Source organism: Anser cygnoides, chromosome 1 (assembly GCF_040182565.1).
Source record: "Anser cygnoides isolate HZ-2024a breed goose chromosome 1, Taihu_goose_T2T_genome, whole genome shotgun sequence".
NCBI classification, from domain to species: domain Eukaryota; kingdom Metazoa; phylum Chordata; class Aves; order Anseriformes; family Anatidae; genus Anser; species Anser cygnoides.
The window spans coordinates 51200803-51226244 of record NC_089873.1 but is presented as its reverse complement, the minus strand read 5'-3'; the positions used below and the strand labels follow the sequence as shown (position 1 = coordinate 51226244).

The window sequence follows — 25442 nt, the reverse complement described above, 5'->3', positions numbered from 1 at the left end:
GCGCGAGCGCCCCCCACAACTGACGGGGAGAGGCGACGGCACCCCCGGACTACATTTCCCGTGGTGCAGCGCGCGGACGGAGGGGGGGGAGCGGGAGGGCTGCGCGGGCGCAGTTCGCGGCCGGCGGTCGGTCTGGCAGTGGCCGTCGGCGCGGCGGGGCGATGCGGCGGCGGGGCGCGGTGCAGCGCAAGGTGCCGTGCCTGTTCGTCACCGAGGTGAAGGAGGAGCCCTCGGCCAAGCGGCAGCGGCAGGTGCCCGGGGCGGCGCGGGGGGGGCGCGCAGCAGCACCAGCACACCGAAGGGGAGCCGCCCGGCCCCGCTGGCAGGAGGCCTCTCGCCCTGCGGGACCGCCCCGAGGGTTGCCCGGCCCGCATGGGGGCCCCTCAGCTCCGCTCCTCCTGACGGGGGTGTCCGGGGTCCGCCCTGACTCTCTGCTTTTTGCAAGTGTAGGCAACATGGCAAGGAACCAGGCCGCTCCAGCGGGAGCGCTCGGGTGTGTGTGTAAAGCCGGCCTGCAGCCCCTGCCTCCTGGGGAAAAACACGGATTTTTAATTATTATTATCCCTGTTTTCTGTGATCGAAGGGGTATGAGGCTCTTAAGTTGCGTAGTATTTACCAAGGTGAAAGCACTGGAGACCAGTTTCTCCCCTGAGATGTAAAAGGCAGCTGTGGACAGATACAGGTGCCTTTCACCTGTAGAGCTCCAGCGTCAGGTTTCCAGTTTCAGTAAGAGCACCTCCCGCTGCCTGTCGACTGCACAGTGAACAGGAATCTGTCTGCGTGACATCCTCTTAGTGATGGTTGGTTTTTGGGTGGAAGAAATAAAATAACGCCAGTCCATCAATAGCTGTTGTTAAACTGTCAGTACCAGCACCGTATTGATAGTGGTCATGTCAGGCTCCTTCCCTAAACGGGTGTTCCTGCATATACAAAAAACAGATGGGATTCGATCTCAAACTGGTATGCTCTGTTTTCTTGTTCCAAGTGCAGGCAAATATATTACATGGGCTTTGACCACTAGGAAAGAAAGGCAGCGGTGGTGATAGGAAAACCAACTGATATTTTCTCACTATCCTAAAAACGTCTTCATAAATACTTTGTTATGGTTACAGATACAGTCACTGAATACATACTTATATAAAGTCATGCAATGTAAAGGAAGTATGTAGGAGCTTCTCATTTTATGAATTCTACGTATTGTGTTTTTCAAGTCAAGGACTTCTTTGTATTTTGATAGCAGGAGATGATGACCAGTTTACAATTCAGAACTGACGAGGGAGAGAGGAGGGATGGATGGTTATACAGGAAGGTATTTTAATCCAAACATAAACATTAACATGTTTTCACAGAAACCGTTACAGAAGTTCTACTAAGGAAAACCTTGGAAACTTGGACTAGTTGTGCTTGGATATTTGTTTCAGGTCCCTGGATCACTTATTTCTGTATTCTTTTTGAGATGAAAATGTTTAGTTAATGCTTACATTGAGTATTTTACAACAGAATACTTTGCTACCTTGCATTCCAGTGGTCTCTGCGTTGTATTGATCATGGTGCCATTGCTGTTCAGTTCCAAACCAAAAGGTAGGGCCAGGTAGTCATGATGAGCTTTTATTGCCATAGTAATACAGGAAGGTATATTTCAAAATTTTGTAATGTTGGACTGAAACCCATCTGAATTATATGCACCGTTTAAAGTGGAAGGCAGAACAGTCTCTAAATCAAAAATGGAAAAGAGGGACAGAGACTGGAAATAGGTCGCCTTTGTTCTTTTGCCTTATGGTATTCTCCAAACTTGCCTTGAAGAAACACTGGTGTACTTTGATAGTATTAGAAATCAGCAATAAAATGTATAATACTGGATTTGTTGAGGCCAGCCATGTGAAGCAAGAATCCGTATGAAAACAAGGCCGTAACGTAGCAGTGATTAGAATTTAAAGTACCTGTCTTCTTTTCAGCCATTTAAAGTTTTGGCAACTGAAACTCTAAATGAAAAGGCGTTAGAGGCAGATATATACAATGCAATTCCTACTGAAAAGGTGGATGGAACCTGCTGTTATGTAACTACTTATAAAGGTAATAAGGAAGATCCATATGTATATTTTTCATGTTGACTAGCAGTTTGTTTTACTTGACCACAAAGTAATAAATACGGTAGATGTCTATAAAGTTGTTAGAGATTTTACTCTCCAATGTACATGAAGTATAGTTTAAGTTAATGTGCCAGTCCAGGAACTATTCCAATTTTAAAACTTCTTATTAGTAAATCTTCTTGCACACTAGAATTTATATAGAGGATGTTTAATTTCCTTGAGAAGGATTAAAAGGAGTATGGAGGTTGGGGGGAAATGAGAAGATTGTGCTTCATTGCATCACTAGGATTCTTACCTTTACCTGAAATTGTAAGAAAACTTTCTATTAAACTAGGCAAGGTTCTACAAGTAGATTTTTAGATTTATATACAATAGTTAATTTATTAATTTAAATATTCTTTTGGATGTGAAATTTCTGTAGTGACAAGTGAGAATTCATATTTTACCTTTTATGCAGTTGATTTTAGTACTCTGCAGGGTATGGTTACTGAAGTAAACTGCTGGTTTTATACCTCCGGCATCTCTAGGGCGACCATATCTATGGGCAAGGCTGGACAGAAGACCCAACAAGCAAGCTGAAAAAAGGTTTAAGCAATTCTTATATTCATTGGAAGATTGCAAAGGTTAGTGACATTTTTTTCCTGCTTTGGTAATGTAAGTTATGCACTGGAAGAACACCTCTAGTCTAACACAGGAAATGTCAGTGATCCTACTTTTTTTTTTTTTTTTCATGTCACGTCACTCAACTTTATTTCTCTTGCTCTAGTTTAAATATAATGTTGGCTATTTCTTGGTTATTAGCTATTTGTTAATTGTAGTTAGTTTGAAATTTTAAACTACTTAAAGGCTTTAAACCCTCCTAACTCTAGACTGTAAGAGTATGACAAGTGTTGGTGTTTGTACAAAGTAATGCAGACTACTGTCTTTAAAACAAGGTTTTATACTTGTGTTGATAGAAGATCAAAATGTAGAATTGGCTAACAGTTTGTGCAAAACTAAATGCCACATTTATATGTCTAGAATTTATTTGGAACTTTGAAGAAGATTTCAAGCCTGTTCCTGATACCTGGATTCCAGCAAAGGAAGTAGAGTTCTCTAATGGCAATCCTTTGCCCGATGAAAATGGACATATGCCAGGTAAATATGGCAAAATGTGGGAAAAAGTCATTTTTGATGTGAATTAGAATTAGTTCCAGAGTTATAAATAGTAGCTAACATTCGGAAAACAATTGGAATGTTGTTCATTCATTATCCAGAAAGGCTTTGTTCTGATGTAATGAAAATAATTAGTTTGTCTTCAGCTGAAGCTCTGTACAGCAAAATTGACAAGTTCGTGTTCCTCTGACATTTCTTTGAGATGTGACAGCTTTTCTAGTAACTCTGTTTGTAGCTAAGGTAGGTGTGGTTTTTTTCAATGCATCTACAGTTCTAATATGTATTTGATGAATTTAGATACTTTGGTAAAACGCAGCGTTTTCTCATAGGTTGGGTGCCTGTGGAGAAAAATAGTAAGCAGTATTGCTGGCACTCATCTGTTGTAAATTATGAGGCTGAAATAGCACTGGTATTGAAACACCATGCTGACCCTGGGCTTCTGGAAATCAGTCCGGTGCCACTGTCAGAACTTCTAGAACAAACATTGGAGCTTATTGGGACGAATATTAATGCAAATCCATATGGTAAGTTTGTATGTTCAATTCTTAAATACTTTTTTATTGAGTGATATTTTAGGTGGAAAATAGTAATTTTCTTTGTAGAATGTTTTTTCCTGTAATGATAATAATAAAATTTGTTCTAAACTAGAAACGTAACATGTTAGTTCAACGATGGCAAGTGCAGGGTTCTGCACCTAGGGAGGAATAACCCCAAGCCCAGTACAGGCTGGGGGCTGACCTGCTGGAGAGCAGCTCTGCAGAGAGGGACCTGGGAGTCCTGGTGGACAGCAGGCTGACCATGAGCCAGCAATGTGCCCTTGGGGCCAAGAAGGCCAACAGTATCCTGGGCTGCATTCAGAAGAGTGTTGACAGCAGGTCAAGGGAGGTGATCCTCCCCCTCTACTCAGCCCTGGTGAGGCCTCACCTGGAGTATTGTGTCCAGTTCTGGGCTCCCCAGTACAAGAAGGGCATAGAACTAGTGGAGCGAGTTCAGAGGAGGGCTACGAAGATGATTAGAGGGCTGGAGCATCTGCTGTATGAGGACAAGCTGAAAGAACTGGGCCTGTTTAGCCTGGAAAAGAGAAGACTGAGGGGAGACCTCATCAATGTGTATAAATACCTGAGGGGAGGGTGTCGAGAGGATGGAGCTAGTCTCTTTTCAGCTGTGCCCAGTGACAGCACAAGAGGTAATGTGCACAAAGTGAACCACAGGAAATTCCATCTGAATATGAGGGAGCACTTCTTTACTGTGAGGGTCACAGAGCACAGGAACAGGCTACCCAGAGAGGTTGTGGAGTCTCCTTCTCTGGAAATTTTCAAAACCTGCCTGGATGCTATCCTGTGCAATGTGCTCTAGGTGATCCTGCTTGGCAGGGGGTTTGGACTAGATGATCTTCAGAGGTCCCTTCTAACTCCGCCCATTCTGTGATTCTGTGATCTTCTAGAAAGGACAGAAAGGGCTAGCTCAATGAATACTCGCAGGTTGGCACCAAAAACTAATCACCTCAGAAAGCTGAGTTGTCCTGAGTCTGCTTGTCTATTGAAGCTCTTTCTGCCTTCATGTTCTTCAGGATTTACCATCAGAATGCTTTGCTATCGCCTTTCAAAAAGGAGCAGCAGTTTTGTTCAAGTAAAGAAGCATGAATTAATAAGCTTCGGCATTAAGATAACTGTGATTTAAAACAAAACAAAAACTGGGTATACCTTGGCTTTGCATATACGTATGTAGAGGAAACCATTTACACCAAACCTAAAATTGAGGTTTGAGCTATATTGATGCTGAGCTGTGTCTGACACCTGACAGGGAAAAATGGCTATTCTGTTGAAGAACTCTGCTTTCTCAGCAGTCGAGAAGTAGATTGTAGATTTTATCTAATGCTTATTGCAGTTTCCAGACCAGTTAATGAGTAACTTTTTTTTTTTTTTTTCCCCCCTCAGGAATAAGTACTCTGATTGGAAAAAATTTTTTAAATGTTAGTCTTCAAAATATTTTAAGATTGTTTGATGGTGCCTTTTCTTGTCTTTTTTTACTTGCTTTCTTGATACTATTTAGTCCATTAAAACAGAACACTATTCAACCATAATTTTTAGTGCCTATAATTAGCCAGTTGTAATTTTCTAAAATTATGAAATATTATGGGTATCTCTTTAAAGAAGTGTAATTTCAGCTAAATTTTGGCTGTGACCTCTCCCCTTAAAGTCTGTAAACAAAAAACACAATTATGTATGAGCACAAGTACGTTTTAATTTCTTAGCTTGGTTGCTATAGTAATTTGTAAGGATGGATAGGAAAAATAGTAATACATAGTCTAAGCGCTTTGTTAGAATTTAGATTTTTTTTTTTTTTTTACAGTTCCTTTAACAGCTCTTTTCTTAGTTGTTCAATATAAATCTTCAGTCAGTGAAGAGGCAATGCATGTTTTAACAGCCTGGCCTAAGTATCAATCCCCATGTGTAAGAAAATGTGCCAGACTTTCAGAAAGAAAGATGCTTGTTTGTGATATGGATTGTGATTCAAAGCATGAAGAATTTCATCAGTGATTTTTATGGTTACTGAGAAGGTGAGCATGAGGACTGAACAGAAGATAGTATAACCTGTATATCATGTTGATTTATTTTATATAAATGTTACACGAGGAAGAGATGGCTACATTTGATACTTAAGTATATTTAACTGGTCTTCTAAAGGCAGGACATTTTTGTAGTATCTAACAGAAATCTGCCTTTATAGGGTGCTTTTAAGATAGCTGTAATAGCAAAAGTGGGGAAAAGGTTAAATTTAAACACATAACTAGCAGGATGATTTTTGTTCCTTTTACCATAGGATTGGGAAGCAGAAAGCAACCTGTACATCTTCTTGTACCACATGGAGCATTTGAAATAAAGAATCCACCTACTTTGAATCAAAATGACATACTGTCTTGGTTTGAAGGCTGCAGTGAGGGTAAAGTTGAAGGAATTGTGTGGCACTGCCGTGATGGGTGTTTAATCAAGGTAAATATATCGATAGACATGTGGAAATCGCTGTAATAATTTGTACTATCTGAGGTATTGTGATTTACTGTTCACTCTTTGCCTTTTCCAAATTCTTTAATAGTAAACATTCTCCTAGCAAATTAGGTTACAGTAGAATTAGTCAAGCCACTGAACAAGTAATCACTACAAATGACAGCTTATTAAACTTTTTCATTACGTATGTTATGATAATAGTAATTGAGAACATAAAATAATGGTTTTCCTATCTGTATAGGAATCCCTCAGTATTTTAAAGTTTATTTTAAAAATTCATTTCGTGTAATGTCATGTAGAACAAGGATTGTTAATGTGTTCTCTGTTTAATTAGCAAGTTAATTTTTATTTCTGAAGCTGTGGTGCTGGTTTGCCTTTTGTGATCTACTTAGTCATGTTATTCAAATAACAGGTAACTGATGAATGTTTGTAAGAAAAGATCTACTGCAGGGGATCCTAGAATTAAGATCTCCCTCTCTCTTTCAAAATGGGCACCGCTGGGCTACCATATCCAAATCTCTAAATGGATCTATTTCTTCTTATTTTAGCTCCATCGCCATCATCTTGGTTTATGCTGGCCACTTGCAGAGACATACCTGAATTCTCAGCCTGTTGTCGTTTCTTTTAATAGAAATGATTATGAGTGTGACTTTGGACCAAAGAGTTTGTTTCACCATTTTTCAAACCTAGATGGTCAAAGATTCGACAGACTCAAAGATATCAAGTTTGATGGTTGAAGTTTTTTTTTTATTCTAAGTTAATTGCTGTATGTCCTGCATTCCTCTTGTTTCTGTCTATCACAGAACTTACAAAAAGGAATCTTGCTGATTGGGCAGTGGGCACAATACTCTGCAGTTTGAAGTTCTTCCTAAATGACTAATTGTATGTAATAGGAAATGTGACATTCAGAACAGAGATCTAGCTTTCAGCATGTTTTTTATCACTTCTGAAAAAATCCTTAATATGTGTACCCATTCTTGGAACTGTTATGGTCAAATAGTCTGTTGTCCAACACTGGCTGATCCGCGTAGTTTAGTTAATGAATGCCAACAACTGTAAAAGTTCCATAGATTGCCCTTTTCTAAATATAATTACTGTAACATGTAGAATTCAGATTGTTTTTTCTTATCAGCACAAGATAGATTTCTGGTGGGACTAGAATTAGGCCTGAAATGTGATAATTTTTTAAAGGTTCGAGTTCTTCTTGGGGAAGGCATTCACTGTATTATTTAACTGATAAGCTTCAGCATTATGCTAGTGCCTGAAAACCTAATTAAGCTAGTTCATAATTTGGGACAAAGATCAAAGTAAGTAATAGGAATTATACTCATTCTATTTTGAAGATCCTTAGTAACTAGAAAAAGATGTGACTTGGTTTAGTAATAGGCATTTTGAGACTGCATCTAAATTTATCTAGGCTATATTAAGTATTTGAAAAAAGATGGCATAAATAAAAGTGAGAATGCGTGATGTTTTGAGTGGGCTTTGTTTATTTGGACTATAAAGTACGCATCTGTATAAAGTATATAAAATGTAAAATTTAACAACTGCACATTTATTTATATAGAAGAATACTGTTTATTTTCAGTTGTTCATTCTTGAATTTTGTAAAATTTCAGTAAAATATAAATAATAGACAACCATAGTCAAGATGTATTACAGCACAAGACAGCAAGAATAAATTATATAGTACTATTGATCTGGAATTCAGCATACACAGTATGCATGCAGAGTTTCTGAACTTCTAAGTGGAGTTGAAAGCTTGGACTTCTGAAAAATACATATAACCACAATTACTGTTCTGAATTAATATTGCTGTGTGTCTGGGGGAGATAAAGCTGTTTTTCATTTTGACTGGTGTGTGCCACAATCCACCGTCTAATCCAATTCTGCATGCTGTGGTATGCCAAGCCATTGTAACTTTAATAATTTGTATCATTCCAGAAAGAAAATAGACAAATAAATCAGTATTATGTAACTGCCCCAGAATTTATTTTCTATATCAATATCGAGGATACTAAACATTAGCCTAATCAATGGAAACATTGGCTGGACTATCCACTTGAATGCCAAACTCTTCAGAAAGCTGCTTTAATCTTTCTTCCAAAATAATATTTTTTTTTACTTCTTCATTATAGTTATATTTCAGATCCTCAATTTCTTCAAAAAAGGAAGGGTTGAAGTTTTCCAGTTCTTTTCTCAGCTTTTTTGTTTCTTCCTATTAAAAAGAACAAACGAGTACCATCAATATACAGAACTTAGGAAATACACGTCAACAGCTTTTTTGCCTTTTTCTTCAGAGTTCTTGCTTGACTACAGAGACACAAAAATCTACCCAGAAACAGCAAATTAATGAACAACACAATCTGCTTTATAAATGTAATGCTTAGAAATTGAGGTGTTGTTTTAGTGTTAGTTTGGATATCAAATAGCTCTTTCTAGCCAACCATAATTTTGCAAAGGATGCTCTTGCCAAGGATAATCTTTGCAACTCACCTTTAATTGCTGTTTTTCTAATTCTGAGGCTTTTAACTGTGCCTGGAGGTCAGCTACATCTGTCATTCCCTTGTCTTTTTTGTCCTTCTCTACAATTTCGTTAGGTCCTGCAAAAAATGTCAACTTGATAGGAAATTTAAGGTAATGATAATCAATCACATGAACAATTTTGTTACAGTAGGTTTGCTTCTCTTGAAAGTTGAAACAGTAGAAGTGTATAAACACAACTGTGATCAACAACCACCAAAATTTCAAGTCGTGGGCTTTTCTTTAGTTCTTGCACAAATTAGGTGGTGGTATATAATTCTTGTGACTAAATGTTGTACTCCCATGGCCAGTCTAGTGGCACACTTCTGAGAAATACAATATGTACAGTTTCTCTGAATTAAATGCAGGAGTTTTGGAAATTATGTAGTTTATGGATCTTAAACTGTATTCATGATTATAAGTGTTTTTTTTCTCCCCAGTCTTACGGCAGTGCACTGCTGTGTAGTGCTCTGCATGGCCTCCTTTGTTTTCCCTATGGGACTGAGGCCTGCTAACTCTTAAATCATTCATAGTGCTGGTATCTGGAAATAGACACTTCCCTGGCAGCTTGAAGCCCTAGGTTTCAATGAATGACAAACCCTACAAACAGTCTTCTGAAGTTTATGAAGTAAATGGTAGCATGAAATACCCACTTTCTTGGGATGGGAAATCTTGCAAAGATTCCAGCCTCTTATTAGGCTGGATCTTTCATTGTAGAAAATTTTTACTAATAATTCCTATAAAAAGGCTGTGTAAGTACTCAAAGATCAAAGACCTTAATCTGCTCCAGTTTATGGTACTTCAGCATTAATATAATCCAAATAATTCTGTGGATTTATTACCATCTTGCACACATTAAGTAAAAATAGTTTTAGGCCCAAAATACATGAAGATCTTTATTATAGGTACTGAAAGAGATTACCAGCTGCAGGACCTTTACTTGTATGCGTAGGTATGTGGTGCTTATAGTTTTCCACCTGGTGAGCTAGTTCTGCCTTTTCTTTCTCTAATTGATTATTAGTTGATCTGGAATATAAAATAATTTTAGATTTTTTAAAAATCATCATAATGTTTCAGAATATCTAATAATATAAATAAAAATAGCAATGTCTGTTCCTTGATCATTCTTATTTCATGTGTATTGGCCGAGGAATACAGTACCTTAAAAGCTGAAGCTCCCTGATGAGGCCTTGTTTTGTCCTTGCATCTTCAGAAAAGTGTTTGAGAAGCTCAACCTTAAGACAAGGTAAAAAAAAAAAAGTCTTAATATTGAAAACAGTATCCACAGATACTGCAGTTCACAGGGAATCATGGAATTACTTCTCTTTGGCATAACTTAATAAAATAAATGAAAATACTACTAACAGTGAATTTTATATATATTATAAATAGATTATTATATAAAATATAATTTAACAATGGTCTATTATATAAACATATTATTATATACATGTCTATTATAAATACATTTTCCTTTTAGTACTAGTTGAGTACAAAGGGGGAAAAAAAGTGTTTACCTTACTACCATTTTCTGCAAAGCCTTCTAGTTATTTACAGTACTTTTAAAGCTAGTACAGGTTAGTGCTGTATATTTCATGAAAGGTAAAGAAAGAAGTAAGTATTCACAAGCCAGATTTACAGAAAAAAAAAGTTAGACGCATGGATTGAGACATTAGGATAATTTATAGATATGCTTACGAAAGTGATATACGTAAAGGTGCATAAAAATACTACCAACATGCTCATTGGAGTGTATTAAGTGTCTAAGTTCCTTTTTAAGTGTGATATTGAAAAGCCTGTGATTTTTAAATTAAAAAGCAAATGTATATGATGTTGACTAGAAATGACCTGCAGTCATAAAGTAGAAATAGGTTTCTAAACAAAGAGGGAGTTAGCTTGTGGAAGTGCCTTTCAGTAGAAGTTGCAGGAGGAAAAAGTTAAAATCTTTCAAATGTGAAACTGTTTTTGTTTTTTTTTAATACAGTGACAATTTATGAACTCCCATAAGGCTACCGTTAGCAACAGACTTTATTCTACTACCTAAAATTCTTTGACAGTCAGTCTCCATTTCTTTGAAACGGAGTTAACCATGACCACATGCCATCATCTACATTTGAGACACAAAACAAACCTTGAAATGTGATGCCCCAGAGTCATACCACATAATAAAATAATTGTCTGTTGTTTTTTTTTTTTTTTTTGCTGTTGGTATATGCTTTATGTTAAATTCTGTTTAATTGTAATTGTATGTAATTGTAATTGTAATTGTAATATGTAAAATTCTGTTTATGTTAAATTTATGTTTAATTCTGACTTTAAACTGAAAAGTGAAACCAAGCAAAGCTTTACAAAATAATTGTTTTACAGAACTCCATTCTAAGTTCTGCTTATTGAACAAGTTCAACTGCTTAGATAATAATATATATGACTTTTATATTGAAAATCCCTTGTATTCAATACTTTACTCTGAGAATGGCCAGTGCAAGATAGAAGCTAATCTAGGTGGATAGTGCTAGGACTAAATCTCTGGCATACTTGAAGTTCAAAATCTTAGATATCTTTTCAAAGATAACCTTAATTGAAAATTCAAGAATTCTTCCATATGTGAAATATATTTGCTAAGGACTGTGTGTAAGATGCCATATTGGAAAGAGATATGGAAATCCTTTTAGGGACTCAGTCCCCCCAAAATGACCTGGAAGAAAGAGGAATGTTCCTGTGGCATATTCAATGTGATGACCAAGCTAGAATGATTTTAAGACAACATGAACCATCTATACTTCCAGGCTTCAAATGATCAATGCAACTAAAATAAAACTACAGAGAAATATTATTTCCCCAGTAAGTGCAAGTCATGAATATATACAGGTAATATGTAGTAAACCTTATTAATCCTGAAGTATCTAAATGTAAAATTATGGCAATTTGGACTGGAAAAAAAAAACAAACCTTGTGGGTTAGAGAATAAATAATATACTCTGCCAATACAGATATTAGAATGAAATTAATATTAATCTATTCTCAGAGTCATCTGGCTAGATTTTACTCACCTGTTCTTTCAGATCTTTTAAGTTTTTATCAGCATTATGTTCACGTTCTGTTGCCTCCTGAAGCAGCCGTTTAAGGTTAGTAATGCTTTGGTTTTTTTTAGCAATATCCATTTCCAGTTCCTTCAACTTTGTTTCATGCATCCTGGTAAAAAAAAAAGTAATAATAATATTAAGAGAAAGATAAGAGCAAAAGCTAATGCATTTACAGAAATAGAGATGAAAATATTCTCACACAGATGAAATGCCGTAAAATGCATTCTAAAATATGTTTGGAGCAGAGGCCTCAAAATAATTACTGATCCTGTTAATAAGCAAGCTGAATGAAGCATAACAAGAAACGTTTTTCTGTGATTTTTGAATAAAAAGGCTCTTCCAAATGTTCCACTGTTGCTGACCTTACTTTGTTTCTTTACCAATAAGGGCCTGGAATCTTTCTATTGTACTGTACATATATCCCAGCCTACTTCGTACTAAAAACATGCATGTCTTTTACTGCATTCAGCTGATGCAGTGGTGTGCATGGGTCACGTCTCACTTCAGTGTCATACTTTTATAGTACTGTAATTTAAAAATTTATGGAAAATTAATGTACTGAGAAAAAGTTTAAGACAGATACAGGAAATGAAGACTCCAACAGAAAAAAAATTCTACGGTAAATGATGTTTTGCCCTGGAGTAACTGTAGTCTGAGAATGATTCAGTTTTCTTTGAGACATGCAAGGCTACAAAAATGATTTTGTAGAATCACTGAAATGTCAATTGGTAAGCACCTCTGGAGGTTACCTAATCCAGCTTCCCCTCTGAAGTGGCTTTTCAGGTAGTGATAGTCTCCAATACCTTGCTATCTGCTAAACAGTAGAATCCCAAGGATCACCTGGATGAAACTTTTGGATGATGCCCTGTCAAGGACTTTTTATTACCATGTACATACTTTGGAAAATGTGCGTGAGGTGGACTGCATGATGAAATGCACCAATAAGATTCTCTAGGTTAGCTTTTCTAGGTTGATGTTATTCATTTACTTTAAAATCATGTTAATCTCAAACCATGTTAAAGCAAATAAAAATTTTTACTCACACCACTTGAAATAGTCAAGTACAATTAATTAGTCACTGTACACACACACCTACCTATATCAACTAAAAAAAATTAGGTACAAATGTTTTTCAAAGAGGTGAACTAAAAGGTATTCAAAATATTCAAACTATTGGGTTGATAATTGTAAGAATTAAAGTTGTGTTTTTGCAGTGGAAAATTCCACTAACCTTGCATATTCAAAAATGATTGTGCAGGCATAACACTGGTGGGTATGTTAAGCAGATAAAGGGACAATGGAAGGTACCGCTGTCCCAAAATAAGGAGGATGGCTAAGAAAAACAACACAAACAGTTGCAGAATCAGCAAAATCAAAAAATCATGGGGTCCTCCAGTCACAAGAAAAAAAAGGGAGGGGGAGGAAGAGGAGAAATTAACAAGGTAAACTTGGTCAAATAAAAATGAACATATGGTATAGTAACAAGCGTCAAGCGTTAACAAGCGTTGTGAACCTGTAGTACTGAGCCAAAGAGGAAAAATCAAGCATTGGGTAACAGGGCATAGAAGGTTATGATACACTTCTGCTGCACGCTCCTGCTTGCAGGACGCCCGCCCTTGCAATTGTGAATAAAAATGTTAGTTCACTGAGATCCTTGCCTGAGCCTGTTATTGGCTGCAGATTGTTTCTCACATAATGCTAATGCAAGCTGTTAAGGGCCTACCATCTTTACTGCATGATCCTTTTCTTCCTCCTGTGGCTGGCAGCCAGTTTTCCCCAGTAATATGGCTGTCATCTGACCTTGCAATGAAGACATTCTACATCACTGCGGAGTTAGGAGGAAAGGGGAAAAAAGGAACAGCTTTCTAAAGTCTCAGTGAAGTGAAATACCTCAGCCAACATCTCAGAGAAGCACCAAAACTCTGCCAACAGATTCTGTGGCAGTGTAAAACTAAGAAGCGGGTAAAATCACGGACGGGAGCAGAGAGACTGAGGCTCAATAGCTGTCTGACCTGGTCTGCAATCAGACAAGTTTCTTTCTGTTTTGCAACATGTGAGCTTACTTTGCCCTGAGGTCATCCCCGGATAGAAGTATTTTTCTGCAAAAACTTGCTCTCTTCCATTCCTATGCAGGATAGAGGGTGTTTCTTTCTCTTAATAGCATAAGCAGTGTTTCAGTTTCTTGTCCTTTTAGACATGACAGTACAAGAGATGATACCCAATTAAAAACCCTTGCCTCAAGGAGGGATAAAATTCTCCTTCATTCTTTGTTTTCACGTGAATGTATATTATATCAAACTTCATATTTTGTATCAATGTGTTCATCGTTAAACATGCCAGTGAGAGACCGGACTAGCCTCCTTGGCTGTAGCTCATTTCTGAAAGCAGGTGTAAACAGTAATGCTTTTTGGACTGGCAATGGTTTTGGGCTGACTGTTCCCCAAAACACTTTCTGTAAACAAACCACAAAACAGTACTGAACAGTTTGTTTCTATGAAATAAGAAAATGCAATTAAAGTAGTTCAGGCTGTCGAGTTAAGATGTCCAGCCTTTAAAAGTAGGTTGTCATAGAAAAAGCATCTGAACTAAGTGCAGAAGTACTGACAAAATAATACAGTGTGCCTAAGTTGCAGTGTAAAAACTGGTGTCATAAAACTATTTTCTTTAGTGTGTTCTACCCTCAGTGATGCAAGTGGTACCTGAATTTTAGAACAACTGATAAGTAACTTTCAGGTAACTGGTAAAGAGTTGTAAACATTTGCTATTATTATCAAAGCAAAAGTGACTTTTGATTCTGATTTCAAAGTCTGAATTCTAACTACAAATCTAGGAGTTGGCGATTCCCACAATTCTTTTTATAAATACTGTAAAAGATGATCCAATGCGAGTCTCTGAATTTTTCTCCCTTCTACTACAATTAGCAGGACCACCTGGCTGACTGCAACTTGCCTTCAGGCCCTCCAGAACACATATGAGGGATCATTAGCACAGGTCCCCAGGAGCATGGAAATCCCAGTGGCTTCCTAACAACCTTTGCATGTTTACATGGTTAAATGTAGATAAATAAATGCAGCCACGCTGGAAAATGCAGTTTGTGGGACTCCTCTTTTTTTTTTTTTTTTTTTTTTCCATTCCCCAGGTTGCAGTCTTTGTGGTAACATACTGAAATACATGCTTTTTATATTCTGCAAAAATGCTGACATTACTCTACAAAGCACAAAGACTACATTTGAGTAGCACGGAACACAAAACTATCCAGGAGTCTACAGCTGATCTGAAGAAAGAAGAAGACCAGTACTTAAGGATGGTAGAACTCTGCTGGATTCATATCAGAGATCCATATACTGATTGTACATACTAATATAAAACCAGAAAATTATATTAAAAGTATCTTCAAAAGAGGACAGAAAAATTACGAAAATGAAGGTCTTTATTTTTTTTGCTAATATTTAAAGAGGAATGAAAAGGAACTTCATTCGCCATTCCTACCTTGTTACAACAACTGATTTCCAGCTTTTCCTGTCAGCTTCATCAAGCTGAGGGCCTGTATTCTCAGTCAAATTTAGCCTCTTAATGGCTTCCTCCAGCTGTATGGTTAACTTCTCATTTAATATCTCCAAGTTATTCTTTGCTATTCGTAGCTTCTCTCCACTGTCAGCTTCCTATTGTTCAATAAAAACAAAGTTTTATGAAATAGATAACCTCCTATGAAGCACTGGGTTATCTAAAAAGATGGTGAGAGAGATTAAGTGCTGACGGTGCATCCTATATACATGGTATCTCAGATCACCAGCACTAAAACTTCCACATTCTCTCCTGTCCTGTTTCTTGAATGTCTCCTCTCCACATATAATTAAGAATTTGGTCATGGCAATACTAATACTAAGAAAAGCATCTGTTTCATTTCAACCATTTTTTAAAAAGTAAGACACATCCAGTAACTACTGGAAATAAAGGGATACATTACAATGATCGTACCTTCTTCAGCTCTTTTCGTAGCCTCTCATTTTCAGTAATGACTTTTTCCATTCCTTTGGTTTTAGATTCATCATGCATACTCAGCTGCCCCCCCAGATGAAGTTTCATTTTTTCCATTTCAGACTAAATAGTAAACAGTTTATTAAAATACATATACATCACTTAGTAGAAAATTTCCAATTTCTATTTTTAAACCACATCAGAGTTACAGTTATCTAGCACACTATATTTCATAATGTTTAAATATATTCTTAACATAAAAAGTGCCATTACATAAATCATCTAGTTTATTATTCTAAAAGGAAGTTTTGATTTTGTGTTCTACAAGTTTCATATTTGATATTTTGGTAACACTTCTTTACTAATCAATGTCAACAATGGGCTTACTGTTAAAGTTTCCTACTAACTTGTATATAAGCTGCTATCTAAATATAGTTATTTAATATAAATCAGTACCTTTAACTTCTCATTTTCCTGTTCAAGACCAAGTAATTTCACATTAGAAACCACAGCTGGAGCTTTTTTCAGATCTTCATTTTCCCTTTGGACTCTCTCTACAACCTTTTTCATCAAACCAATTGTTTTTTCCAGTTCTGGGACTGTCTTTCCACTTCTACCAGCCTGTGCAGAGGGGAAAAAACATAGTGAAGTAAATACTTCAAGTTAACATTCTGAGATGCTCCAAATCATGCTTTATGGCATGTTTTTCCACTGCTTTCTATTTGTTGAAAAGTTGTCATAGTTTGTGTCTTGAATCATAAAGATTCTTGCATACTTAGTTCCCCGAAAAGTCTAGTGATATATTTACCCCCAAGGTAAACATATCAGCTCCCTCATTTCCTGTTACCTAAAAAAGCTGCAGTTAAGTCTAAAAATTTGCTGTATTTTATGAAATAAAGTGAAACATTATGAAAATAAATCAAAGTACTCAAGTTTTTCTTGTAGAGCAGTTTCCTGATCCAACTGACCATGCTTGAATGCTAACACTGTCTAAAGATAAAGAAAAAATAATGACTGTATGGGAGCTTGACAGAGTAAGGTGGCCCTTTTTTTAGCAACCATATTTCTACTGGATTAGAGTGACAGAACTACAGCTTAAAGCACAAGTAAATAAATAATAATGATAATAAATTAATAATGACAATAAAATTCTCTATTTTTCTTCTTCCACTGCATTCATTTATAATGTAGATAAACTGTTAAAGGGTGTTCGAAGGCTTTTATTTTCTTACATTCTTTGTGGCAATGGACTTCCTCAGCAATAATGATTTAACAATGCCACTGTTTCCAGTTCTGGGGCCATGAAGTACCTCCTTTTCTTTCCACAGAGATAAGAACCACAGTATAGCAGAAAACAGGGATGAATTTAGTACTAGGAACTCTGCATAAACCTATATAGTGAGTGAGTTTTGAAAGTGAGAATTACCTATTCTTGCTTCTCTAAAAGCACTTAAGAAATTTGGAGGTTTTTGCTGGTACATGGCAGAAATAAAGAAAAATCTCTACCAGTTTGTGTCTGGAAAGGAAGGAAGATTTAAAGTTTGCTGCCTCCTCAGAACCTTTGAATGAAGCAGTTTTATAAACTGGATTGCCTTATCCAAAAATTACCACCTCATAATAGAGAGCCAAATACACAAGCAGTCCCTGCAACGTACAAGAAAAAGAATGGGAAATACACCATTTTTTCCAGGTACCCAGAAGCAGAAATCATTCTCCTTGTACACCTCAAAAGCTACAAAGACTCTTCCTTAAGTCTGCTTCCTCTAGGAAGCACAGGCCACACAAATAGTTTGACAAGTCAGTGACAGGAGAGACACTCAGCATACCTGAATCATTTTTCCATTAACTTTTGAAATATTTGCTCTATTAAAACAGCTGAGTAAATTTGAAGTGTCATCTTGTATAGTAAAAGACCCAGCTTCACTAACAATAACTTACACTTTCTAACAGCTGCATCAAATCAAACTCCTACCTTTTTAAATCATAAAGTTGTATTACACATTTACATAAATACATGAATATAATTTTTATTACCAGGGCTGTAAACTCCTATTTTTGGTACAAATACATTTCTGAAGATAGCTTTAATGCAAATGACAAAACTAGGCCACAACAGTTCAAATATTGTAGCTCTGTTCCCTCTAATAGTCCTATTGACTGAATTTCATTAATTTATTTTAACACTTTACAAGTAAGAACAATGCCTGTTTTCTTTCAGATTATTCCAGGTAATTTAGCTTTAATAAAATGTTTTTATTTTTCATATTTTCATTTCATATAATAGTGATGAAAAATGCTGTTACGATACTTACCCCTCTAACATTGCCCAGTTTTTGTTCAAGATCTGCTTTCTCCTTTTTGAGAAGTTCACACATTTCTTTTAAGTCACCCACTTGGTCCTCAAAAAACAAATTAATAAGCACCTTATATATTTAGATTTCAAACTGAGATGAATAGTAGCAAAGTTACCACTGGTTTACTTTGAAAAAAATAAAAATAAATGAATTTCACATTGCAATGACATTTTTCATCATTTCTACCAAGCTTTCTCATCTTGCATAAAAACACTAATAGTATGTACAAAAAAAAAAAAAAACACAGTTTATTTTTAAGAGATCCCCTAACCTGTTTCAGGTTAAAGTGGACAAAAGGTAAAGAGACGTTACCTTTAGTCTTGGCAAATCTCTATTGGCCTGCTCTAGCTGGAATCTTAACTCAACATTTTCAGATGATAATCTTAAATTTTCCTTTAGAACTTCTTGTCCTCTTCGATATTGATCATCTGATCCTACTCCTGACGTCTTCAGAAAACAGGGAGAAAAGTAAATTATTATTAAACAATTCGACTATATATTCGTTGTACCTGTTTGTAGCTCATAAAGAGCAAGAGAAAGTTACTATTTTTCACAGAAAAAAAAAGATAAAAATACTCTAAGAACAGGATACTATCTCTCTGGAATTTCTTCCCCCCTGAAATTTTGTGAAACATAACTGATCATAGTTGTATCACCAACTAATGAGATCTGCTTGCTTAAACGCTATAGAAAGGTTACAAATTAGTATAAACCCATAAAACAAGTGTCAAACTAGAATTAAGTCTCAATCTATTGCCTAGAAGTAAAGCTCAAAGTCTACAGACAAAAAAGCTACTGAGTATGGTAAGCTGTGACACTGTACCTAGAAACAGAATCTGATTTTAAGGGCGCATTCTGTTTATTAAATACTACATATGGCGTAAGAATTTCACTGAAGTCAAACAGATCATAGAGCGAGTTAGTTCCTACGTTTGAGTACTTTATATGCCTTATATTGCCAATTGCAATTGTAGGTATATGGAAAATTATTACCCAGCACTAGTAAAATCTTTTGATAATAATCAGTTTTTGTTTACGTGATTATGTAATTAACCATATAAGCCATTACTCTACACTAACAATGACAGAAATAAAGTACTTGCTTCAATATAGCGCTTCTTCTAAGTATAACACATTGTAAGTTTCAAAGAATGAAGGTCATCAACTAGCTGCATGCATCATTGTGATCATTTGTAAACTTTCTAAGCTTCTGTTAATTCTGTAATTTTGATCTACTTGTGAGCTGACATACATGTAAATTGTGAAAGTCTAGGATTTGCTTTTATGGACCACTTTAATATCCCTGCAGAGCTTTCAAGACCACTGAATTACCAAGATCAAACTATTCTAATTCTATGTCATTTCCACAGAAGAAATGCTAGAGGACCACCATAACATCAAACCTCAGGCATTTCACAGAGTTCTGGGGTTATTACAACTCCCTCTGTACCACTTCGGTAAGTTTCACATTTATTCTCTGGTGTGTGTTGATTCATTTCATTATTGACATTTATTTTTTCTGCTTCATAGTTGTTAGCTTGATTAGAAGGCTCTCCTGAATCAGACTGATTGCAGCTCATTCTGTCAATGTAAGGCTCTTCTACACTTTTTTTTTCATCAACATTTGATTGTTTGCATATTTCTTGCTTCCTCTCCTGCTCTTCAAATTCCTCATTATTTTTTCCATTTTCAGGTTGGGTTATATTTTCTTTTTTATCACTCTGATTCTCTTCAACATCTTCAGCTTTATTGGTGTTTTTCAATCCTTCCCAAGAAATATCTGTGTCCTTGCATTGTTCATTATCTTCAGGGTGCTGTTCAGAAGACACTTCAGCACTTGCATCTTTCGTAGCCTCACAACCTTCATTATGCACGATCAATGTTTGTATGCCTGCTTTCTCATCTATTTCATTGCCACCAGTAATTCTAAGATTAGTCTGATGTTTGATTTCATCCCTATTTGAAATAGGTTTCTTTTCAAGGTAATTCAAATACTCCTGTTTACTGATACTGACAGGAACAGAGTTGGTCAGTTCAATTTGGTAACATGTACTCTGATTCAAGTTGAAGATAGAATGAAGCATGAAAGAAAAGCAGAAGACAGTAAAATGAAACAGGAAATAAAGAAACGTAGGCTGAATTTTTAAATCTGTGTCTTGAAGGATTAAAATAACCTAGTAATTCAATATTCATAATACAGTGAACTTTGTAAAGCAAAACAAACAACAACCAACCAAACAAAAACATCTAATGTAATTAATGTAACTAGAATGCAGCTTAGAATTTTCCCAAACCACGTATGCTGAAATTTCAATTAATATGGCATATAAAAGTAGTCTCTCAGTTACAGACTTGTGTATATGACAATATCTATCCTTTATTTCTTCACATTAGGAAGTTGAGTATTTCATCTTCTACCTGCAGAACACAGAATCTAGATTTTTTTTTTTTTAACACCATAAATGGAGTATTTCATATCCTGTTCTAGAATGCTATAATCTGAAATAAAATCTGCCAAGTGATACAGAATAGTAAATGGGTAACAATTATTTTTGTTACATAGGTGTAATATAGGTAATATGATTGTATATGATTTTACTTACCGAGGGCCTAGAATATGTCTCTCTTGAATACTGTCTCTGCAATGCATGAAGCTTTTCCTGGAGGTATTGGTTTTTTAAATGTAACTCTTCTACAACAGAATCTCGTGGGATTGCTTGCTGTGTTCTACATACAAAAATTAATCAAGCCAGAATAAACACATGGCTATTAATGCAGAAAAGCATTCCTTTATGTAAAACAAACTTCTCGATTACTGGACAGAACTTTCTAGTATTAATGGACTGGTTATACTAAATCAGCCATATACACAATTTCAACTAATCCCCATGAATCGAGAGTATTTTGGGAAAAGGAATCTGCTCTCTTGAGATGTGTACAGCTTCTGTTACCGTGGCACTCCAGCCACTGTTATAACAGATACAGTGATTATGAATACACTCCATAATTGCAATTTCTCAGCTCCAGTATCTTTCCCCAACTTGAAATTAGAACTACAATTTTACATAAAAAGAGCTATGTTTTTCATATTATTTAATGTTTGGAATAACAAACCATTGCTGCATATTCTCTGAATATGCACAATTGATCCCTAGCAGCTTTAAGCTTGCTCATCACAAACTCAAAGAAGGGCTTTTGCAACTTGGTCTGTTTTTTCTAGTTGTATCAGTTGATTTCCTCCCACAGATTTTTTTTCTCATTTAGATTACTTATTTTTTTTATAGATTCTTTTGAAATGCCTCTCACCTCATATGAGCAACTTCATTTTCTAAATCTAGATTCCGTTTTCTTAGTTCTTCCAGTTCTTTTTCAGTCTCTGAGGCTCTTACTCCAACAACACGGTCAACAGTGACACCAGTAGTTTTCAGTTTCTTCTGTAGAGTAATTTTCTCTTTTTCAGCCCTGCAACATCCAGTAAATTTGCATCTAAAACTTTATTTGCTGACTTGTTTTCTTTAGAAGAAAATATTTTCTATCTTAAAGAATCCACACCTGCTATTTATTTGCTCAGTGTACCACACTCCCTTTTCTTGTTTATTGTGGTTACCATATAGACAGACAGCTTTACAAATAAATAAATAAATAAATATAAATAAAGAAATCACAAATATTAGAAAAAATAGCAAACATGAAGTTAGCAGCATGCATATTATGAATCACTTGGTCTCACCTGCGTTTTATGTGAAATTCCTGAAAGATTTGGTAAGAATGCCAATTTGAAGCTGTTTCAAACCACAATCTGACAACGGCTACAACCACCATCATCATTTGGTCATGATCAACAACCATCATTACTACATATTTTATTTGTAAAACCCTGCCATTACTGTACTGAAGTAAACTTAACTTTCATGGAGGCCATGCATATATGTAGTGGTTGGCTTTATTTTTTATTTTTGTTGTTGTTTTAAAGGTTTCTATCTCATAATGCTAGAACTGTTAGTACTGCAGTAGCACAGCAGATGACAGTAGCAGCGCATCCAGTTCTAGCAGTCTGGTGAAATAACACAAGGTAAGAAACAGCCTATCTTCATGAAACTGTTACTTTTTTCACGGAAATAATAGATCACTATATACGAGAAGCATAATAAAGAGCTTAAATTAGTTTTATTCAGAGACAGCTTCTTCTAAATACACTTGTAAGCTTTTACAAGTATATACTAAAGGAGTAACTGCTACTTGAAAATTAATTTATTCTTTTAATCTCAATAGCAAGGTCAAATCTAGGCATCAATCTTATAAACACAACAAGCTGTTATAATTGTGTGGCAAACATCTGTATTTCTCTTATGCCATCAGTTTGTAGTTGAATGCATTAAACACAACTTACTTATTATAAAGTTCCTTCAGCGTACTGAACTGTTTGACCAAAGTATCCATTTCTTTTTCCTTTTCTTTTAGTTTGTTCCGCATCCCTTCCGTTCTGATTTGCCATTTTTTGCTTTCTTCCCACCTAATTATTTCCTCCTTGGAGGTCTGCGAAGCATATAAACAAATTATGTACTTCTTTTTGATTTTTTTTAAGCGAACACACATTAGAAAACCACACATGGTGGATTTTTCATTTCTAAATTTAAAACATTAAGCCGTAGTTAGGTAAAGAGCAGTCCAACTTGGATACTTTAAACTTGCTGTAGTGACTGGCATATAAAGCTGATGAAGTTTAATGTTATTACCAAATTCATCCTCACCTTTTAATATTCATTTTACAGAAAAGGAGTGATACATTTTTGGAAATTAGGATTGCTTGTGAAATACATCCTTTTAGTTTGAATTACAGGTGAGTCAAAAAGACAAACTGAAGAAAAAGAAGTGCTTTCCTATGCCAGTTTACAGCAGGATCTATCTTTTTTCTTGCAGCTCAACAGGAGTTTATATGCCCTTGCTGCAAAGCTGTACCACTGTTCATTTGATTTTTTCTATGAGAAATAGAATCTCTGCTTACAATTACAATCATGTAGCTATAAAATGATATATCAATTAAAACCTGTACCTGTGATCACAAATGAATACTGAAAAATCACCTGTAAGCAATTTTTTTTGTTTGTTTGCTGAACTTTCCCCTTCCCTCAGTTAGTCCCTGTAACCCTGTAATCTTTTCTGTCTTCACTCTAAACAGCTACTGCTACTAAAAAATGGCCAGAAAGTAAATTATTGCAAAAAGGAAAAAAAAAAGTTTGTGAAAAATATCTTTAGACACTGAGCAACAAGTATATAAAAATTCTCAAACTAACTGGAAGTATAAGTTCAGTCTTAAAATCATATTTAATATATTAAAGAGTCTGAATGTCATGCAAGCACGCTATAATGTTCTAGTATACCTTATGATTACCATGACAAGCCAGTAATTTTTTTCTGAAATAGCAAAAGAACAAAAAAAAAAAAAAAAAAAAAAGTGGTAAAATGAACTCGTCTCCATCAGGTCAGAACCGCCTATGAGTGGAGACCGTTACCGTGAAGAACAATAACTTATGCAGACATCATCCCTTCACAGCTCTTGCTCCCAGGTACTTCATATTTTCATCATTGTACTGGTTTCACAAATGTGCATTTGACATCTCTTACATAATTCACTGATACCTATACAATCTTAGTTTTCTATAATCTATAATGGATCTTTAATTCTACAAAAAGGGCAGGAAAACATGAATATACCAGCACTTAGACTACTGTTGCAGCAAGAGCTGCAACAAAGACCACTGGGAACTTGAAAAAGTGTCTTGAAAGTGTTTCTGACCTGATAAAGTTTGGCTGGTTATCTGTTGTTTTCAGAAGCAGTGGGGAGAACTGAACTGCCTGTACTCTAAGCTGACGATGTCTTTCAAAGCCACAATCTCAGTATTTATCACATACCTTGTCTTCTCTTATGCTTTTTCTTTCCGTTTCTTCATATTTCTTCTGAAGTTCATTTTCCAACTTTTTAACTTTTTTCTGAAGTACATCTGTCAGATTTTGCTCATCAGCTTTGTTCTGAAAAATTACAAACTTTCACCAACTTAAAGTTTAATGACTACTACTTAAGTATTTTTCTCCTCTTGAAAAATAAGGACTTCAATTCCAGTTGGTGGAATTAGCTTACAACATAAATGACCTTTTTGAAATTATCTTTACGTTACAATACTTCAAGAATTTAACGTTGCATTCTAAACTAAATAATCAGCAAGTACTTAAATTAAAAAATGAAGTTTAGACAATTATACTGTACATCCTTCCCGTCTCTTCAGAATGGAGAAATAAGGACAGCCAGGAAGATCACAAAATTCAAACCAACCATTTTTCAAAGAAACTTTAAAGGTAGATATTCAACTCTTCAGACTTTCACATTATTTCAAGGTAAAAAGTATTTTTCAGCCTCTTCATTCTATTTGAGACATACTTCCAACAGCAAAAGGTAATAGCTCACATGTCACCCAGCTGATGAGCAAACAACAATTTTTAGATCAAGTATCAGTTTCAGTGCATGTCAAAGGTACTTACTCTTCCCGCCGCCCCAAACCAGCCCATCTAATGCAGAAACTTGACCAAGATCAAACTTTTTCAAAAATCACTTCTACCTGAATGCTACTGGTAAGTCTCCTAATCCGTTTCTTCAGTTCTTCATTCTCCTTTTCGATTTCATTTTTTTCTCTCATTATTTTAGTGAATGTTTTTTGTTTCTTCTGAAGTTCTTGGTTCAACTCTTCCTTTTCATCTAACAAAGCACTCTCCCTGTTTTTACTTATTTTAAGGTTATCTGTAAGTTTTGAAATCTGATTATTTAATTCCTCTATCTGTGTCTAAAGGGGAAAAAATAATAATAAAAAAAATCAGGATTAACAGCAATATAATGATGGAATAGAAAGACATTACCTAGTACTAACCATGAGCCCCTTTGTTTCCCTGTCAACAATCTCCTGGACATTCATATATGCCTCTTTTTGTGATGCTGCAGAAATAATCTGCTGTTCAGCATTAGCGGTCATTTCTGCTCGGAGTTCCAAAAGTGCTTTGCTCAGAGCCTAAAAATAACCAATACAAGTTCTTATAAGCAAAGAAGCTGCAAATATGAACATTAAAAAACAACAAAACGCGATTGTATTTTACTATGTTAAATTATGAAACTATATTCTACCTCCTGCTGTACTTATACAGAGAATTCTTAAGTATTAAGCCACATTAAACATTTACGTTCATTAGTGACATAAGTATGCA

At 35.7% G+C, this 25442-nt stretch overlaps 2 protein-coding genes across 15 annotated transcripts in view; one reads left to right on the top strand and one right to left on the bottom strand.

The window, feature by feature from the left end:
• Window positions 1-63: 63 nt before the first annotated feature.
• Window positions 64-7723, top strand: RLIG1 (RNA 5'-phosphate and 3'-OH ligase 1). 4 transcript variants are annotated; one of them, XM_066995501.1, is made up of 8 exons: window positions 64-251; window positions 1238-1309; window positions 1956-2073; window positions 2618-2713; window positions 3111-3227; window positions 3575-3769; window positions 5598-5805; window positions 6069-6193. In XM_066995501.1, exons 1-7 carry the CDS (start codon window positions 162-164, stop codon window positions 5783-5785), a joined length of 876 nt encoding a protein of 291 aa, XP_066851602.1. In that variant the 5' UTR covers window positions 64-161; the 3' UTR covers window positions 5786-5805; window positions 6069-6193. The 4 variants fall into 4 exon arrangements, with proteins under 4 accessions (XP_066851602.1, XP_047917003.1, XP_047917002.1 ...); XM_048061046.2 differs by lacking the exon at window positions 5598-5805 and adding an exon at window positions 6802-7723 and having other exon boundaries at window positions 70-251; window positions 1241-1309; window positions 6069-6238; XM_048061045.2 differs by lacking the exon at window positions 5598-5805 and adding an exon at window positions 6802-7723 and having other exon boundaries at window positions 70-251; window positions 6069-6238.
• A 193-nt stretch (window positions 7724-7916) lies between these two features.
• CEP290 (centrosomal protein 290) overlaps window positions 7917-25442 on the bottom strand; it is a 54212-nt gene continuing 36686 nt past the window's right edge. For 8 of the 11 annotated variants that reach the window (XM_048061030.2, XM_048061034.2, XM_048061035.2 and 5 more), the window contains 17 exons: window positions 25112-25249; window positions 24806-25027; window positions 24105-24221; window positions 22582-22727; window positions 21498-21653; window positions 20795-20918; window positions 19595-20245; window positions 18504-18638; window positions 18150-18236; window positions 16294-16458; window positions 15838-15960; window positions 15349-15521; window positions 11827-11968; window positions 9938-10011; window positions 9699-9802; window positions 8750-8856; window positions 7917-8471 (listed from right to left, as the gene is read on the bottom strand). In XM_048061030.2, coding sequence (XP_047916987.2) covers window positions 8283-8471; window positions 8750-8856; window positions 9699-9802; window positions 9938-10011; window positions 11827-11968; window positions 15349-15521; window positions 15838-15960; window positions 16294-16458; window positions 18150-18236; window positions 18504-18638; window positions 19595-20245; window positions 20795-20918; window positions 21498-21653; window positions 22582-22727; window positions 24105-24221; window positions 24806-25027; window positions 25112-25249 — 2853 coding nt within the window. In that variant the 3' untranslated portion in view covers window positions 7917-8282. Of the gene's footprint in view, window positions 8472-8748; window positions 9803-9937; window positions 10012-11826; window positions 11969-13582; window positions 13685-15348; window positions 15522-15837; window positions 15961-16293; window positions 16459-18149; window positions 18237-18503; window positions 18639-19594; window positions 20246-20794; window positions 20919-21497; window positions 21654-22581; window positions 22728-24104; window positions 24222-24805; window positions 25028-25111; window positions 25250-25442 lie in introns of those variants that run through there. The other 3 variants (XM_066995428.1, XM_066995394.1, XR_007162301.2) reach the window with 3 other exon arrangements.